The sequence below is a fragment of the Blastomyces dermatitidis genome (genome assembly GCF_000003525.1).
Source record: "Blastomyces dermatitidis ER-3 genomic scaffold supercont1.5, whole genome shotgun sequence".
In the NCBI taxonomy this organism is placed as follows: Eukaryota; Fungi; Ascomycota; class Eurotiomycetes; order Onygenales; family Ajellomycetaceae; genus Blastomyces; species Blastomyces dermatitidis.
In genome coordinates, this window is record NW_025544778.1 from 2,910,470 (window position 1) to 2,925,791 (window position 15,322).

Sequence of the window (15,322 nt, forward strand, 5' to 3'; positions counted from 1 at the left end):
ACTCTCATCAAACTCATTCTTCACTGTTGAAGTCTTCAGCATCAGTATTTTTACCTGCTGAGAAGTTAGCACTGCAGCACTGCAGAAGAACATGAGAAATGTATAAAATATTAACTTATTAACTTACAAAGCATCTCAGTCATCTGCTTCAGTTGAAGTGAAATTCTTTTTAATCAGTAATTAATCTCTATGACACTTTTAATAGTAATACTGACTGATTTCTTCTTAAGATCAGTTATTCTGAGATGTTTTTTCATCTTAAAGATTCATACTTTCACCTTCTTTTGCAGATAAGCAAGAGAGACCTTCTCAGTCTTGATAGAATTCATCAATACTTAAAGCTCTGAGATTCTCACTCTGTACTGCTTGAGTATCTGAGCTTCTTGTCAGAGCTGACACAATGTCTTCTTATAAAGTAGATAATATTTACAGAGAGATAGAAGTCATTGTTACAGATATAACAGAAATAATAAGAGTGAGAGAAGAAGCAGATACACAGAATTTCTCTCTTCTTCAGCTGCTTAATGCAGTGCAGATAAGTAGCAGTATTAATCAGAGATCACACTGAAGCCTTCTCACAGAGAGAAGATAAAGAAACTGTAGAACTCTGCAGACTCAACTCAGCAGTATTCTGAGCAGAACTTAAGCATGCTGTGAAAGAAGAACTATAAATTGAGCTTCTCAGAGTTACTATCTCTGAAATCAAGCTCTCTTCAGATTTCTCTCTGAATGATTATATAGAGTCATATATTACTGTATTGACTGAGAGAGAGAACAGTATTACAATGACAGTGAGAGAGACAGAGAACAGACTGAATATGAATAAACTAACTAGTAGAAGAGATGACATCTCACTGCAAGATATAGTAACTATCACTGCAGCTGTAAAAGAAGTAGAAGAAGAAGAAGATGTGATAATAAGAGCAGTGCTCTCACAGCTCATTGACACTGCTGTCTTCATCTTCAATCTGGCTTTCTTAACAGTCACAGAGACTGCTATCACATCACAAAGACATTTATTACTCACTAGAAAACATCAGAATAAGTTCTTGATTATTCTTCAAGAATAATACTCTCATGCACTCACTGTTGCAATTGAGAGAAGAGAAAGAAAAATGTTTCATAAGAAAAAGAATCTTTTCAAAAAATCCTACTACTACTGTTAGCTTTGTCTCTAAAATATATCACTTTTACAGGGAATTTCATATATAGAATGAAATATATTAAGAGATCTGTAAGTCACTTATTAACTACATTTTTCACATTTTAAATCAATATATAAGAAACTTACTTATCATACATTTAATTTGAATAATGATAAAAAAAGAAAGATCTACACAGTCAGTAGAAAAACTCATCTATTTCTTTGTATTATATACAGTACATATGCTGTCAATCAGTTAGTAACTGTTGCTATATAATAAAGATAATTTCTAATTCAGTAATCTTAAGAGTATAGAGACTATACTCTTAAAGAAAAGAGTATTATCATACTTTCAATCATATCAAGACTCTGTTACAGTTTCACACAGCTTATCACTTTTATACAGATGATTTTATCTCATCTGAATCAGTTTTCAATCACTTTATAATATTATTCAGATATATTATAGAAAGATCTGATTAATAAATATAAGAATCTTACTTCTATACAAGATCAGCAGATTACTCTTTCTTAGCAATGAGATATTACTGAGATATCACTTCAGTTATTCTCACTCATGAAATGAGAGAAGAGTATTCATTCATTGTCTATATAGAATAGCTAGATACTGACTCTTCATTAAAGAAGTCAGCAATTCATTTTACTTCTACAGAAATATACACAAGAGTTACTGTGTATCTTATACAATCTTCTTAGTATACTAAGTATCATATCTGTGATATTCTCATAATAACTCTGTAGTCTACAAGCTCACTATTCAAGCAAGATAGTCAAGCTCACTTATATGACTTTTTAAACAACTACTCTTATGTGTCACTGCTGACTAGTCACTGCTTTGATTTCATCATATTATAGTTAGTAACACAGAAAGAATTTACTCAGTACTCTGAGTATGAAAGAGAATTTCAACTCAACTTCATAGATTCATCATTTCTGTATTATTTTAAAATCTTAAAATAATAATGTTCTCACAATGTATCTGATTTTTATATTCATATCTCAAGTTTTTAAAATAGAAGTATCATCTCAAAGTTGATCAGTGTGTTTTTGAACACAGGAATTTTAATTCAATTTCTTATACAAAAAAAAGCTCTTAGAAATTCTGAGATCAAAAAATATAATCATTTTCAAGAGTATACATCTATCTTAAATATAGATTTTTTTAAAATATTAAAGAAATATTTCTATTCTTCTTCTCTTTAGTTATAAGCTAAGGTGATTTTCAAATCTTAAAGATATGTGGGTATATATATAGTAATAGAAAGTCAAAGTTGAAGAATCTGAAAAATCCTTGTAAATCTCAGGAATCTTCATTGAAGATGGAATCATTTCTTCTCAGACCCTCTGGTGAGGATTGCTCTGAGCACATGACTTGTATCAAAAGTAGGTTAGTGTCATGCCAGATTAACTAGTTAATAATAATGCTGCAACCCGTTCAAACCGAGCCAGAGGGTCTGAGCCCGCTGAGATAAGAAACGGACGACAACTCCCAAAGAGCTTGTCGCTTCGTCCAACAACCGCCTGCCAGCAAATAACTAGTTTTTGCGAAGTCTCTGGTATGCTGCTTGTTAGGCACCGTTTGTGCCCGACGGATCGACTAGGATGCATGCTTCTGCATCCAAAAAGCCAATTATTAATGGAAACTCCCCTGGCGTCATCCGTCGGGTCGCCTCACGAGTCAATGAGCCAAGGTGCTCGTTCGCTGCAAAGTAGCATGAAGTCCGCTCCTGAATGGCTGGTTTGGGGCTTTCAGTTCCCATCGCCAAAAAAATATCTCGAGTTTTGACCGGTTTCTTCAAGGTTGAAAGCCCCCAGGGCGCGACGCGACGTAGATGCCAAAGGGTAATGTTGATACGGTGGGTGTGACCATGTTTCGTGTCGATTTCATTGGCGCTTGCAAAACACGCCAACCGTTTCCTATCAACCAGTGATTGTTCGCGCCCAGGGATGATCAGAAACAAATAACCACGTCTTGCGGTTGGAATATTCAGGTCACTCTGACCAAGACCACAGGGAGGAGTATCAATCGCCGTTTCTCCAACCGTCTCCTTTGAATTCTCAGTGCCATATCGAATTGTTCTCGGCATTTCGGGCTTTTTTGGAACATTATGACGTATATTTGCATTCCAACCTGGCTGTTCATAAAGCCATTTCACATTCCAAGCCAGACGCTGGCCGCCACTGCCTATCAATCGCTTATGAACAACTCATCGCGGGGAAAACTGACGACTGAGAACTTTCCAAAACAAATTGCAAAGCTGGCTTGTCCCTGACGATTTGTCTTTTCGAGCCTAATTACCAATCAAGTTGAACCGCCTAGTCGGTTTGGTATCAACTGCTCCGAATTCTGAACCGGAAACCAGCGATTTCCATCCCACAACATCTGAGTTCTAACACCAATTTTGCCCAACTTCTAGGTATGTTTTAATCAAGGGGTTGAGGGCAGCGAAATACAGGTTGTAGAAGGAAAGCTATTGGTGGGAAGCTGCACTTTAACTCCATCATTTCAACTCCCTGAAAGTTAAAAAGGCAGTTCTTTACCATCCAAGGTTGGAGGGAGTGAGGCGCAGAATAGGGTCAAGTTGGGTATAAATAAGCTACCCTCCCAACCGAAACTCCGCCTGTCATTTGTCAGTCCCGTCGTGTTCAGACGCGATTGGCCTCCGCCTTGCCCGTCTTCCCGACTCTGGGTCAAACCTTTTAATGTCCCCATCCCGTTCCTGAGCTTACCATTTCGTAAACTTAGGAACTGAATCCAAAATTGTTCCCAGATGATGGAGGCCCCAACTGAGATTGATCACTATCAGGTCCTTGGTCTCACACAATCCGCGACGGCGGCAGAGATCAAAAAAGCGTACCGAAAAAAATTACTGACGACCCACCCGGACAAGAACCCAGGGATATCAGCGGATGAATTCTGCAAGGTTTGTTCATTCATATCCCTTGTATCTATGATCATACAATATATCAGAGAATACTTGATTAACTTGGCCCCTTTCCAGGTGCAAGAGGCATTCGAAACGCTCCAAGATGACGAAAAACGAAGAGTTTTCGACTTAATGTATGACGACATTCGGGAGCAGTGGGACCTGTATGCGCGGGGGGAAACTCGGGGACGAAAGGAAAAGAAAGCCCCAAGCAACCCACCCTACTCACGACCAGCGCCCGCACCAGAGAAGCATTTTTCAGCACGAAGAACAAGTCCTGCACCGCCAACGTTCCGGGTTCACTCCCCAGAACCACGCATGCGAACTAAAGCGCGCAGATCGCACTCACCCCCTCAAAGAACCAAAACACGCTCACCATCCCCCCAACTACGACATTCTTACAAGTGTCACCGCCCATGGAAATCAGATTTGCCATCGCAGAAACGCGACCCATCACCGAAGCGACACACATACTCACAATCGGCCCCGTCGTATAGTTACAAAACTATCAGACCCCGATGGGCCGCTAATGACGAAGTTCCCGTCATAACACCTAAATCACACCGACGCGATGAACAACCAGAGTATGAAGAAGTCCACCAACGCAGCCCGCGTAGCCCGCGTAGCCCGCATACCCCAACCCGAACCCAAACAACCCCAGCCACGCTCTACGCCGAAACCTACCCGGATTACTACGTGCAGCAAGCGACAGCTACAGCAGTACTAATTGAGCCGCGTAGTCAGTATACGCCATATAAAACTATAACACCCGTCACAGTTGAAAGACCAAGACCCGCGCCATCGCCATACGATACCGTGACAATCCAACCGTCATACAGCTATGCATACTGCCCACAATACGAATACCCAGTGCTCGTAGGCAGTAGCCGACGATTAGGGAGCGTCGTTGATATGCGATATGCCCCAACACTGAGGATGCAGCGCTTTAATTCTAACGTTTTCTAAGTGTGAGAAATTTTCCGGTATACCGTATTTGCGGTGTTTTAGTGGCGTTGGAGGTTGTTCCGTTCCACAACCGCTAGCATAACGGGGGTGCCATGAGGTCTTAATACCACATCACCTTTTGCGGGCCCTTTTCGGTGTCTGATCGCGAGGACTATTGATCGGGGGGATAACGGGCTGGCATGTGGTTATGATTCAGGGCTCATGGGCAAATGATACGAAAAAACAGACACATTGATAACGACAGGAAACAGCGAGATGAATTTTCATCATTTACTATATTTTGCACTTATATTTGACCTTTGGCACTATGATACGATACGCGCTTGTGTAACAGGGCTATTGGCTGGAGGATATTCTTTGGTCTTCGTTCCCCTCTTTTTTTTTCCACTCTATTACTTCATTCTCCATTCCTCCTTTATACCACTCTCGAGTCTTCTTCTTCTTCTTATGCCACATTTACGGACACCTTTTTACCTTTAGTGCTTTTATCTTCTGTAATCTCCCCTTCATTCTACTTCTTTGATATCCTTTCTTATTTTCTGGGGATTTGGGTTGGGGGCTGGGACTGGGTTGGTGATAGGATTTTGGTAGAGGGTTTCTACTGGTCGGTTCCTGGGGAATTTCATTATTACAATTAGTAGCCTTGTTATGATTTAAAGATCATTACGGTGCAATCCTGTGATTTAAAGATAGCAGCTATACACAAGTCATTTACATAATAGGATATATATACTGCTACCGCCGCGTTTCTGGTCATTATTGGCATTTCCTTGTTATTTCCAAAATATTAAAATCAGCAAATCACTCAGTTACGCACAGTAATTCAAGAATCAATTCCACTCAATGGCTTGTGGCTAGTTAAAGATTTGGTGCTTGACCGTATCAGAAGGCATTTCCTAAAGCGGGAAAGCATGTCCTTCCTAAATACTTAAATAGGTCACGCCAAGGTTGGAGTGCTTTCGACGACATCTCATGCTTTCTGATATTCAATCACAATCACATCGACCATCAACCATCAACAACTCAAGACGCCTTATGAATACAAGTAAAAGCCGACCATGGGATCCAAGACACCTAACGATCATCGTCGAGGCCCAAATGGTATGGGAAAGAAATTATTAAGTTGGTCCCTTTTTGTAGCAACCCCTTCTGACGCCGTGAGTAGAGTCATCGCCCCACGCTGCAATCGATACCATCAATCCTCCGAAGCATGCCGCAGCGAGTGGACTCCTTCATGGTCCACTCGAAGGGGAAACCGAAGACGGGGAGGATGAGGATGACGATAAAACTGGAGCCGACCTAAAATCTGTTGGTCAGCTCAACAATAGTAGTAAGCCAACCTGAAGTAGTATGTATTTACTTGATACTAAATCACGAGAAGCCAAGAAGAAAAACAAGAGAAAGAAGAACAAAAAGAAGAAGAAAACGCTACTGGGCGGGCTACAGACGACTCCGCCTAGGGTTGCATTGTCCAGCATCTTTTACGACCAGCGATACCCAGAGGCTGAGATTGTCGGATACACCACGAACAATGACAATCTTCAACGGATCACCGCTGAAGAATTTCGTCACCTATGCGTCGTAAACGACATGGACGATGAGTTCTTGAATGATTATCGCAAAGCTGCCGAAGTCCATCGCCAGGTCCGCCAGTATGTGCAGACAATCACAAAGCCTGGCATTGCCATGAGCCAGCTTGCCCAAGAAATTGAGGACGGTGTTCGTGCACTGACCGACCACCAAGGTATTGAGACCGGAGACGCTCTCAAAGCCGGCATGGCATTTCCAACCGGGCTCTGTTTGAATAACATAGGAGCTCACTGGACTCCCAATCCTGGCGCAAAGGAGGTCATCCTGCAGTACGACGATGTTCTCAAAGTAGATTTTGGAGTTCATGTCAATGGCAGGATTGTCGATAGTGCCTACACCATGGCTTTCAATCCAGTCTATGATGATTTGCTTACGGCTGTCAAGGCAGCGACCAATACCGGTCTTAAGGTATGAAAACGAAAGTCTGCCCTGTACCACATTGCAATGCTAAATAAACTCCTAGGAAGCTGGCATTGATGCTCGGATTGATTGCATCAGCGAGGCAATCCAAGAAGTAATGGAGAGCTATGAGGTTGAGCTCAACCGAAAAATCATCCCCGTCAAAGCGGTTCGAAACATAACAGGTCATAACATCCTTCGCTATAAGATCCACGGCGATAAACAAGTTCCCTTCGTGAAGACACATACCAACCAACGCATGGAAGAAGGCGACATCTTTGCAATTGAAACGTTCGGTAGCACTGGCAAAGCGTACCTCGACGACGACATAGGAATTTACGGCTATTTTTGTGATGAGCATGCTAGCGCTGCTGGACTTCATCACTCCTCCGCCAAATCGCTACTGAAGACCATCAAGGACAATTTCGGGACCCTGGTCTTCTCCAGACGCTACCTTGAACGGTTAGGAGTAAAGAGCTATCACCTCGGCATGAGATCACTCGTCTCGAAAGGCATTGTCCAATCATATGCGCCGCTTGTGGATGTTCCTGGGTCCTATGTCGCCCAGTTTGAGCACGTAAGTGGATTCCGTGTCTTGAACACCTTGAGATATACTAACACAACCTTTTCAAATAGACTGTTTTGCTCAGGCCAAATTGCAAAGAAGTGATCTCTAGAGGAGATGACTACTAAAGAGAAATGTGGGAGCAATGCCTCTGTTTTAATTTTCGGTTTTCCTTGACTTCAATAGTGATGGAAATATGACCTTGCCAAATGATTCAACATCCTTTTCTTACAACATCTATGACGCTCTTTAACCGCAAGAGATGAGCAATTCAATTTACTAGCGTATGAAACTCTGCTCTTTCGTTCTATCGCTTCCATTCGTCCATGTTGCATCTACCCGCTCCGATGGGAAGCTGTCTAGTAGAGACAAAACATTGCTAAGCATGTAAATATAACTGCAATGCTCCCCAACGCCTGGCCCCCGCTGAGAACACTTGATCAACGCACCGAATAGCCTCTCGGTATTGTTAAAAGAGAGACGTTCATACACAGAAAACTGCACTCAGCTGGGCGTTTGAAGCACCAAGCTTGTCCTTCGCCAATATCCCTATTGCGTAGTCTTCCATCTCTACTCAAGCCCTCCATCGAGGAGTAAGTCCGAAAAATCTTGCTCCAGTTGCCAATGCCCAACGCACTTCAAAATTAAACATTTTTTACTACTTAGTTAATCGAAGTTCTGAAAGACCTCACGCAGAATCTAGGCTGTGATATCCGGACCTTTCAGGGGACTCCTCGGTCCGCCAATCTACGCACAACATCATTCTTCTCTGATCACTCCAATCATTAAAGACAACTGTCCCGAAAAGTGATGCGCACGAACCACTGGCTTACATTCTACTTCCACTTCCACATGCCCTTTGAACGATTTTGCGGGATTTTGGAGCTTATGTGCTAAAATAACTCAATTTCCCGTTAGATAATGAAGATATCTGTATATACCCCAAGCTACCCAAGAAATTTCCCGAGCACTGTAGAGCACAGCAGCTATCTGTGATTTGGTTTTTGTAAGCTGAATGAGCCTCCAATGCTGGCGTGAAGTAAATCTCCGATCGTTCCTTTCATGCTTCCGTATTCGAAAGGAAAAGAGTAATAAAAGGAAAATGGCCTGAATAGGCTATGATGGCATCTAACTATGCAATGATGGGCGAGAATCTATCCGCCGTTTGCACCAACAACGTCCACTGCTCAATCAGTAGCAGTCGTTGGTATTGGAATCGCGCCTCCTGGAGAATTTTCGTTCCGCGCAGTTAAGACCTCGACGCCCGTGTCCGTAACAAGCAGAGTGTGTTCTACAGCGCATGTTAGCAGTGTTTGGCGACCCATAAGAGCCTAGGAGAAACAAGAGGCAAATGACAACAGCCAGAACGAAAACGAAAGCCTCTTGTGGTCAATGTGCAAGCACAACATGTTTATACCCACCGAATTGAGCAGTACGCCCACCATCAACAGTAACATTCGTCCAATTATCCGGCCAATAAACCTCCCTTCCCCTCCCCAGCGCGAGGATAGGTTCAAGCGTAAAAGCCATGCCGGCCTTACAAACCCCAACCGCCTTGCTCTTGGCATAATGCGGGATCCACGGCGGGGGGTGGAAGTTGGTGTTGATGCCATGACCGCCCCATGTCGCCATGATACTGCAGTTTCTGGCCTTTGCATGCATCTCGATGACGTTGCCAAAGTCTCGGATGGGCGTGCCCGGCTTCACGAGCTTGATAGCTTCGTTCAAGCATTCGCGAGCCGTTTCGACGACCCGGACTGAGTCCGGGTCTGCCTTGGCTCGCTCGCCGATGTAATATGTCTCATTTACGTCGGCGTGGTAGCCCTCGTGGTATAAGGAGATGTCAAGATTGAGGATGTCGCCATCGAGGAGGATTCGTTGGTCGGGGATTCCGTGGCAGACGACTTCGTTTGGAGAGGTGCATAGGGACTTTGGGAATTTGTTATAGTTCAAGGGGGATGGATATGACTTATTTTGAGATAGTTAGGAAGGGGTTAAAATATTAATAAGAATTCCATCGAGTCATCCCTTTTTTTTTTTTTTTTTTTTTTTTTTTAATAAATGAGACAAGGAGTTCGTGCTTACATTCCGTTCTATACAAGCTCTGTGACAAATTTCGTCAAGATAATCTGTGGTAACACCCGGCTTGAGCTCGGCAGCGACAACATCCAGTACCTCTCGAGCCAGTCTACAAACCATACGCATTGCTTCCTGACCCCTGGCGTCCAGGGTGTCAATTTTCATCCTATTCAAACGCCGCTCGCTCTTGGGTATACCGGTCTCAGCATAGTCGGGCCGTGCGATTGATTGGGGAACAGGGCGCTTCGCAGAGAGCGGGTAGAAGGGCCGAACAGAGCCCGTGAACGAATATGTCGGGAAAGGATTGTATAAGCCGGTAACTGGATCTGGCTGAGGGGTGATTTTGTGTACAGATTTATGTTGGTTCTACACTCACGTCAACGAGAATTGAGGTGAGGTTTATTTTCTCCAAATCAGCCTCTCAAATCCTTTACTATCCGCTGTCAACGAACCCAGTTCTTCTTGAAGCAAACTTGGGAACAGAAGTAACTGCCTTTTATCGCTAGCTTCCGACATGTTGGGCATTGAAGAGCTCCAGCGTCATTTCCACAGTCTAAGCCAAGGCACTTCCACTTCCTGGATGGTTGTAGGTCTGCTAGGCTGTCGGCCATCATACCAGGCAAGGCTCTGGGCCCTTGTAAGTCGGAGGGACACACGGCAAATAGCCAGATCAGATCGCAGAGGGTGGAAACCGTAAAGAAAAGCACGTATCTCGCCGCCAATATTGTGTTTAGTCAAATTCAGCCTCGGGTTTCTGATAGTGTTCTGGCAGCCCCGTTGAATCGTTGAATTGCGCAGTGTTGTGCGTAAGACCACGAATGATTAGTTACTACTTAAATCCGTTGCCAAACCATGCTACATAGGATCAGGCATAGTGCACACCATCAATGCGGGTTTCACCGAATGGCGACTCAGCTCCATCCGGCGACAAAAGATGCTATTTCTATTTCTATGCTAAATCACCGGAGAAGGGCTTTCTAAAAATAGCCACGAGGGCGACGAGACAGACGGCGCGCCGCACAGATCTTGTCAGTTAAACTGTCTTGGCCTAAAAAATCACTTATTAGTTAGTTATCTCGATATTTCACTTCTTCTCGCATAACTTACGTAGATGAATCGCTCTTTGCCGCGTTGGCACTTAACGGCGACAAATGACGACGACGAAAACGACGACGACGAAGACGACCATGCGGGTTACACTGGAGAGCGCCCATATTTTAGAAAGAGAATGTATTGATTTCTCCGCTAATGCGCTGCAGCGGGGCAGGGCTGCGCAGAGTCTTCAACAGTCGTGCACCGGTCAAACGGCCCCGGCGACTCAGCCCGTACCACCCCAGGAGATAAATTTGTTGGCATTCCAAGGTTCTTTCAGCTGCCTGGGACAACATGGTGCAGGCCAAGCAAGCCGGTGTTATTGCTAGGGGTGAAGTGCACAACACCTGACAGTTAGGAAACGCCCTCACTACGGAGTAGTTGTTAAGGTTGAGAGAGCCCTCGGCAAAGAGGCCAGTGAGTTGAATAGAGGCAGCTCGTAGATACCTAGGTAAGGAAGATCAAAGGCCCAAGACACTATATAAAGGTCACAAAATATAATAAGGATAATAATAAAGATATCATAGATATATATATATATATATATATATATATATCAGCAATTGTCGTGACGAGGCCGGAAGTACCTTCACACCGGAGAATGGGGCGGAGGTACATACACGGCGCTAGCATTGGTTAGGATTGATTAGGCAAGGATTCTGCCGCACCATTCCCGTATCCAGACTAGCGTCCTCGCCACCGCTTTCCCTTTACGGGCAGGGTCTAGCCCCTTTTGGAAATAAACAACCTCACCAACGACGACTTCATCCAAAACCTCATCGTCAACGCCAACATCAACAACCACAGCAATGCAATAATAATAATAATAATGGCTATACGAATGCCTGTCCCTTTAGTCTATATCTAGTCCTAGCATCCTCATTGTCTGCTTGGCTCTGCTATACGAGCTGGAGCGGTGTTATCGATGTAATCGGTTATCCCAACCTCCTTTTTCTTTTTTTTTTCTTTTTTTTCTTTTTTTTTTTTTACCTTTTAACTTTCGGCTTGCCTTTGCCTAGCATGGAAATCCCTGCCTGTAAGCCACAGTCAAGCTCTCGTCCACGTTTCGTTCTCTATCCCTCTTAAATTGTGCTTATTATCCTTTTCCACGACTTATATTTTACTGGTCCAGCCTGTGAGTCTTTTCCGCTTTCCACGGTTCGGTTTACCGAATACTGGCTCGTCCAAGCTCTCTGATGAAACTTTTTCCTACAGCTAGCAGAGAAGTGTCAGGCCCTCCCACTTTTTTCTTTTTCTTCTCCATTTTTACCAAAATTTCATTATTTCATCCTCCCCACAGCATACGATCACTGCAGAAACACAACAACCGGACCTATATGTGAATGATTATAAATAAAAGACGTCCCTACAGCGTAAACATCCCATATAAAATCCGGAACCAAGCCCTTCTACAACCTCTTACAACCTCGAGGTCCAGAAAATCCTCCGCTGCTTATTCCGCGGTCTCTAACGAGCCCTCCCCAACCAAAATCCGCGCGGCGCAAGCAGCTAAACGTCGCGCGCCCCAAGAAAGCCTAAGAGGCGGTTGTGGCTCCATGCCTAGCCTCCACTATCTCAGCCATTCAAATCCATTATTCCCAGCCAACCAGTTCTCCCCGATAACAATGTCGTCCGGCTTCTGCACATCTTAAGCCCCAATTCTGCGTCTTCCCTGTCGTCCTATTCCAGTTAGCTCTTGGGCTGGAGAGCCCGTCGCTCCTTTAGTTTCCCCCGGTTCCAAAACGCCTCCGCTGCATACGCATTTAATTCTCTTTCTCTCTTTTTTTTCGCCCTTTCACCCAACGAGATCGAGTGTCCATTTCAACCCCCATTTCTATTCGTCCACTCCTTTGATTTTATTTTATTCATTTTATTTTAAACGCATTTTAGCTTCCAAGTTTCCCTGATCCCCCTGAAAGTACCCGTCACACGTTCGTTCTTGGCCTTGCCCTCAATCTTCTTCTCCTCGATTGTGCAAACAAAACTCGTCACCATTCCCTGGGGATCATTCAATCCTTCTACGCTCCTTTCTCATCTACCTTACCTTTCATAAAATTTCATTTCCTCTGGCCTGCGCGCCCCTTCCCTTCCTTCTCTTTTTTTCGTGATCCTAGATTTCATATCTTGTGGCCCTCCTCGAAACTACTCGCCATCCCCTCCAGCGAACGATCCCATTCCGTTTTTAGTACCGATCTAAAAGAAGCGAACAGGAGTCTAGCGTCGTTCTTCCTCACGATACCAAACCTCTCCTCTTCACTTCAACAACAACGTCCCCTGGCCTCCTCCCAACCGCAGCTTCAACAGAATTTCTCACCTGCATGAAGAGACAATTCTGTCAATTGGACCAGCCCCTCGCTTCTCCACGCCTCAGCCAAATTGCTATATTTCTTGCTTCTACAAACCCCCTTCTCTTGCTTGACTTCTGGGGGGAAGAAATCTAGCTTTTTCGCTCCCCTTCTCCTCTGTTTTGCGCACTCTCCTAGACTCTAACCCACCTCCTTAGCTAGGTGGTGTTGAAAAACTCAAAAACCTCAACAATGCGGAAAGGCTATCTCATATTTATCATCGTCAATTTCCTCATCGTCGCGTTCCTCGTGCGCAGCGTATTTACGCTCCTGACCCTTCTAATCGAAGATGCCTCGGCTGATGCAATTCGACGTTCGGACCTACCTTCACCCAATTCGAACTTAATCGAGTCCCGTCCACAGATTATTCCCAAGATCATCCATCAGACATATAAGAATACCTCAATTCCTGCTGTGTGGCAGGGTGCTCAGCAGAGCTGCATCAGTATACATACTGATTATGAGTACAAGGTGCGTTTTGTTTGAAAAAATAACAAAGGAGAAATAGGTTCCGCATATGGTGCGACTCCTTGTCGTTGGCTGGGAGCCGGCATACAATGCAATTGTCCACAAGGTTCCAACTTTGCTTGGGGAAAGGAAATGGAGAAAAGCCAATTGAGGCTAACGAGGAAACTATTAGCTTTGGACGGACGAGAAATCGAGAGAATTTATCGCGAGCGAATATCCTTGGTTCCTAGAAACTTTCGATAACTACCCGCATAACATTCAACGCGCTGACGCCATTCGATACTTTGTGCTGGCACATTATGGTGGCACTTACATTGATCTAGACGATGTATGTTTGTTTGGATTTATTTGTCCTCCCTTCCGTTTTGTTGCTCCTGCAGGGAAGAAATGCAACCTGCACCCAGGTGTTTCTAACTAATTCAATGCTTTTTTATACTACAGGGTTGCAACCGTCGACTGGATCCCCTCCTCTCCTATGGTGCCTGGGTCCGTCGCACAGCGCCCACGGGCATCTCCAACGACGCTATGGGGGCTATCCCCCAGCACCCCTTCTTCCTCCGTGTCCTCGACTCACTACAAGCGTATAACAAGAACTGGGCGCTACCCTACATCACTGTCATGTATTCGACTGGCCCACTCTTCCTCTCAGTCATCTGGAAAGAATACATGCTCTCCGAGCCCGCCATGGCCGATCGCGTACGCATCCTCATGCCAGACGAGTATAATCGGCACTCATGGAGCTTCTTTACACATCACCAGGGCAGCAGTTGGCATGGCAGAGATGCTAGGTTAATATTCTGGGTGCGTAGAGAAACTCTCGCTATACTCCTCCCCCTTTTTATTGTTTTCAGCGTACACTAACACCAAACCAATCTAGATGGGCGGTCACTGGATGCTTCTAACGGCGCTCGGTTTCCTCCTTGCCGGTGTATTCGGCTTCTGTCTCTGGTGGGCCTACGGCCGCCTCCTCTTCTACACATCCCGCTGCTTTCGCTACTCCCCACTCTCCCGACGACCACCGCCACCGCCACCCCACCCACCGATCCCGCAACGCTCCCCATCGTTCTCACCCTCTCGTCGGCACGGCAACCGGTTATTCCAAGGTTGGCTGCGCCGGCAAAGCCCCGCAAAGCGACGTGGTGACGAGGAAACTGGCCGGTATGCGGATACCGCTTATGAACTTCTCGGCGGGCGCAAGAGCAGTTTCCGGGATGAATGAATAATTTAAAACAAAGAATGCGAATTGAAATAGAACGGGGCGGAGCGGGGGGCGTTTTTTATTAAGCCATCTATTTTTTTCCTCCTCCTTACCCTATCTACTCTTTCACCCAATATAGTAAGCGATCTACCTACCACCAACCCCCTTAATAATTATTTGTATATGTATGCATTATATCCTGTGTGTATTGTGCGAGGGCCTCATTCATGGCCAAAACACGCAGGACAAGAGAAAGCGAGAAATTTCCAGGAAAGCGATTTTGTTTATGTTTTCTTTTAATCAAGTTTCCAACGGGGAGTTGAAGAGCGGGTGGAAAGGGAGGGAAGGGGGAGGGAAGAAGAACCTGTCCCGCCCACTGGTCCGTCCTTTGTTCTCCGTGTCGTCGATTTGCCTTCGTTTTTCCTTCGTGATAGGACGGGCGTACACACATCTTTTGTTTACCAACCTAATGCGCATATATCCCGGTGTTGTGGGTTTTCATCGTCCTATAATTTTGCTCCAATTTGT

General features: G+C 44.7%; 5 protein-coding genes across 5 annotated transcripts; 3 read left to right on the forward strand and 2 right to left on the reverse strand.

Moving 5' to 3' along the window:
• The first annotated feature begins 2,635 nt into the window (after positions 1-2,635).
• On the forward strand, positions 2,636-5,873 carry BDCG_05227 (uncharacterized protein). Its single transcript, XM_045420889.1, has 2 exons — positions 2,636-4,089; positions 4,168-5,873. The coding sequence occupies exons 1-2, from the start codon at positions 3,937-3,939 to the stop codon at positions 5,056-5,058; spliced, it is 1,044 nt and encodes a 347-aa protein (XP_045276894.1). The 5' UTR covers positions 2,636-3,936; the 3' UTR covers positions 5,059-5,873.
• BDCG_05226 (uncharacterized protein) lies at positions 2,734-3,661 on the reverse strand (the record flags this gene model as incomplete). Its single annotated transcript, XM_045420888.1, has 1 exon — positions 2,734-3,661. The coding sequence occupies exon 1, from the start codon at positions 3,250-3,252 to the stop codon at positions 2,734-2,736; it is 519 nt and encodes a 172-aa protein (XP_045276893.1). The 5' UTR covers positions 3,253-3,661.
• A 243-nt stretch (positions 5,874-6,116) lies between the features above and the next one.
• Positions 6,117-7,740, forward strand: BDCG_05228 (methionyl aminopeptidase; the record flags this gene model as incomplete). Its single annotated transcript, XM_045420890.1, has 5 exons — positions 6,117-6,159; positions 6,221-6,388; positions 6,440-7,056; positions 7,112-7,624; positions 7,684-7,740. 5 exons carry the CDS (start codon positions 6,117-6,119, stop codon positions 7,738-7,740), a joined length of 1,398 nt encoding a protein of 465 aa, XP_045276895.1.
• A 1,059-nt stretch (positions 7,741-8,799) lies between these two features.
• Positions 8,800-10,302, reverse strand: BDCG_05229 (methionyl aminopeptidase; the record flags this gene model as incomplete). Its single annotated transcript, XM_045420891.1, has 4 exons — positions 8,800-8,903; positions 9,034-9,580; positions 9,698-10,057; positions 10,144-10,302. 4 exons carry the CDS (start codon positions 10,300-10,302, stop codon positions 8,800-8,802), a joined length of 1,170 nt encoding a protein of 389 aa, XP_045276896.1.
• Positions 10,303-13,320: 3,018 nt separating this feature from the next.
• BDCG_05230 (MIPC synthase) lies at positions 13,321-14,815 on the forward strand (the record flags this gene model as incomplete). The annotated part of the gene is made up of 4 exons (XM_045420892.1): positions 13,321-13,599; positions 13,769-13,924; positions 14,038-14,397; positions 14,474-14,815. The coding sequence occupies 4 exons, from the start codon at positions 13,321-13,323 to the stop codon at positions 14,813-14,815; spliced, it is 1,137 nt and encodes a 378-aa protein (XP_045276897.1).
• Positions 14,816-15,322: the final 507 nt, after the last annotated feature.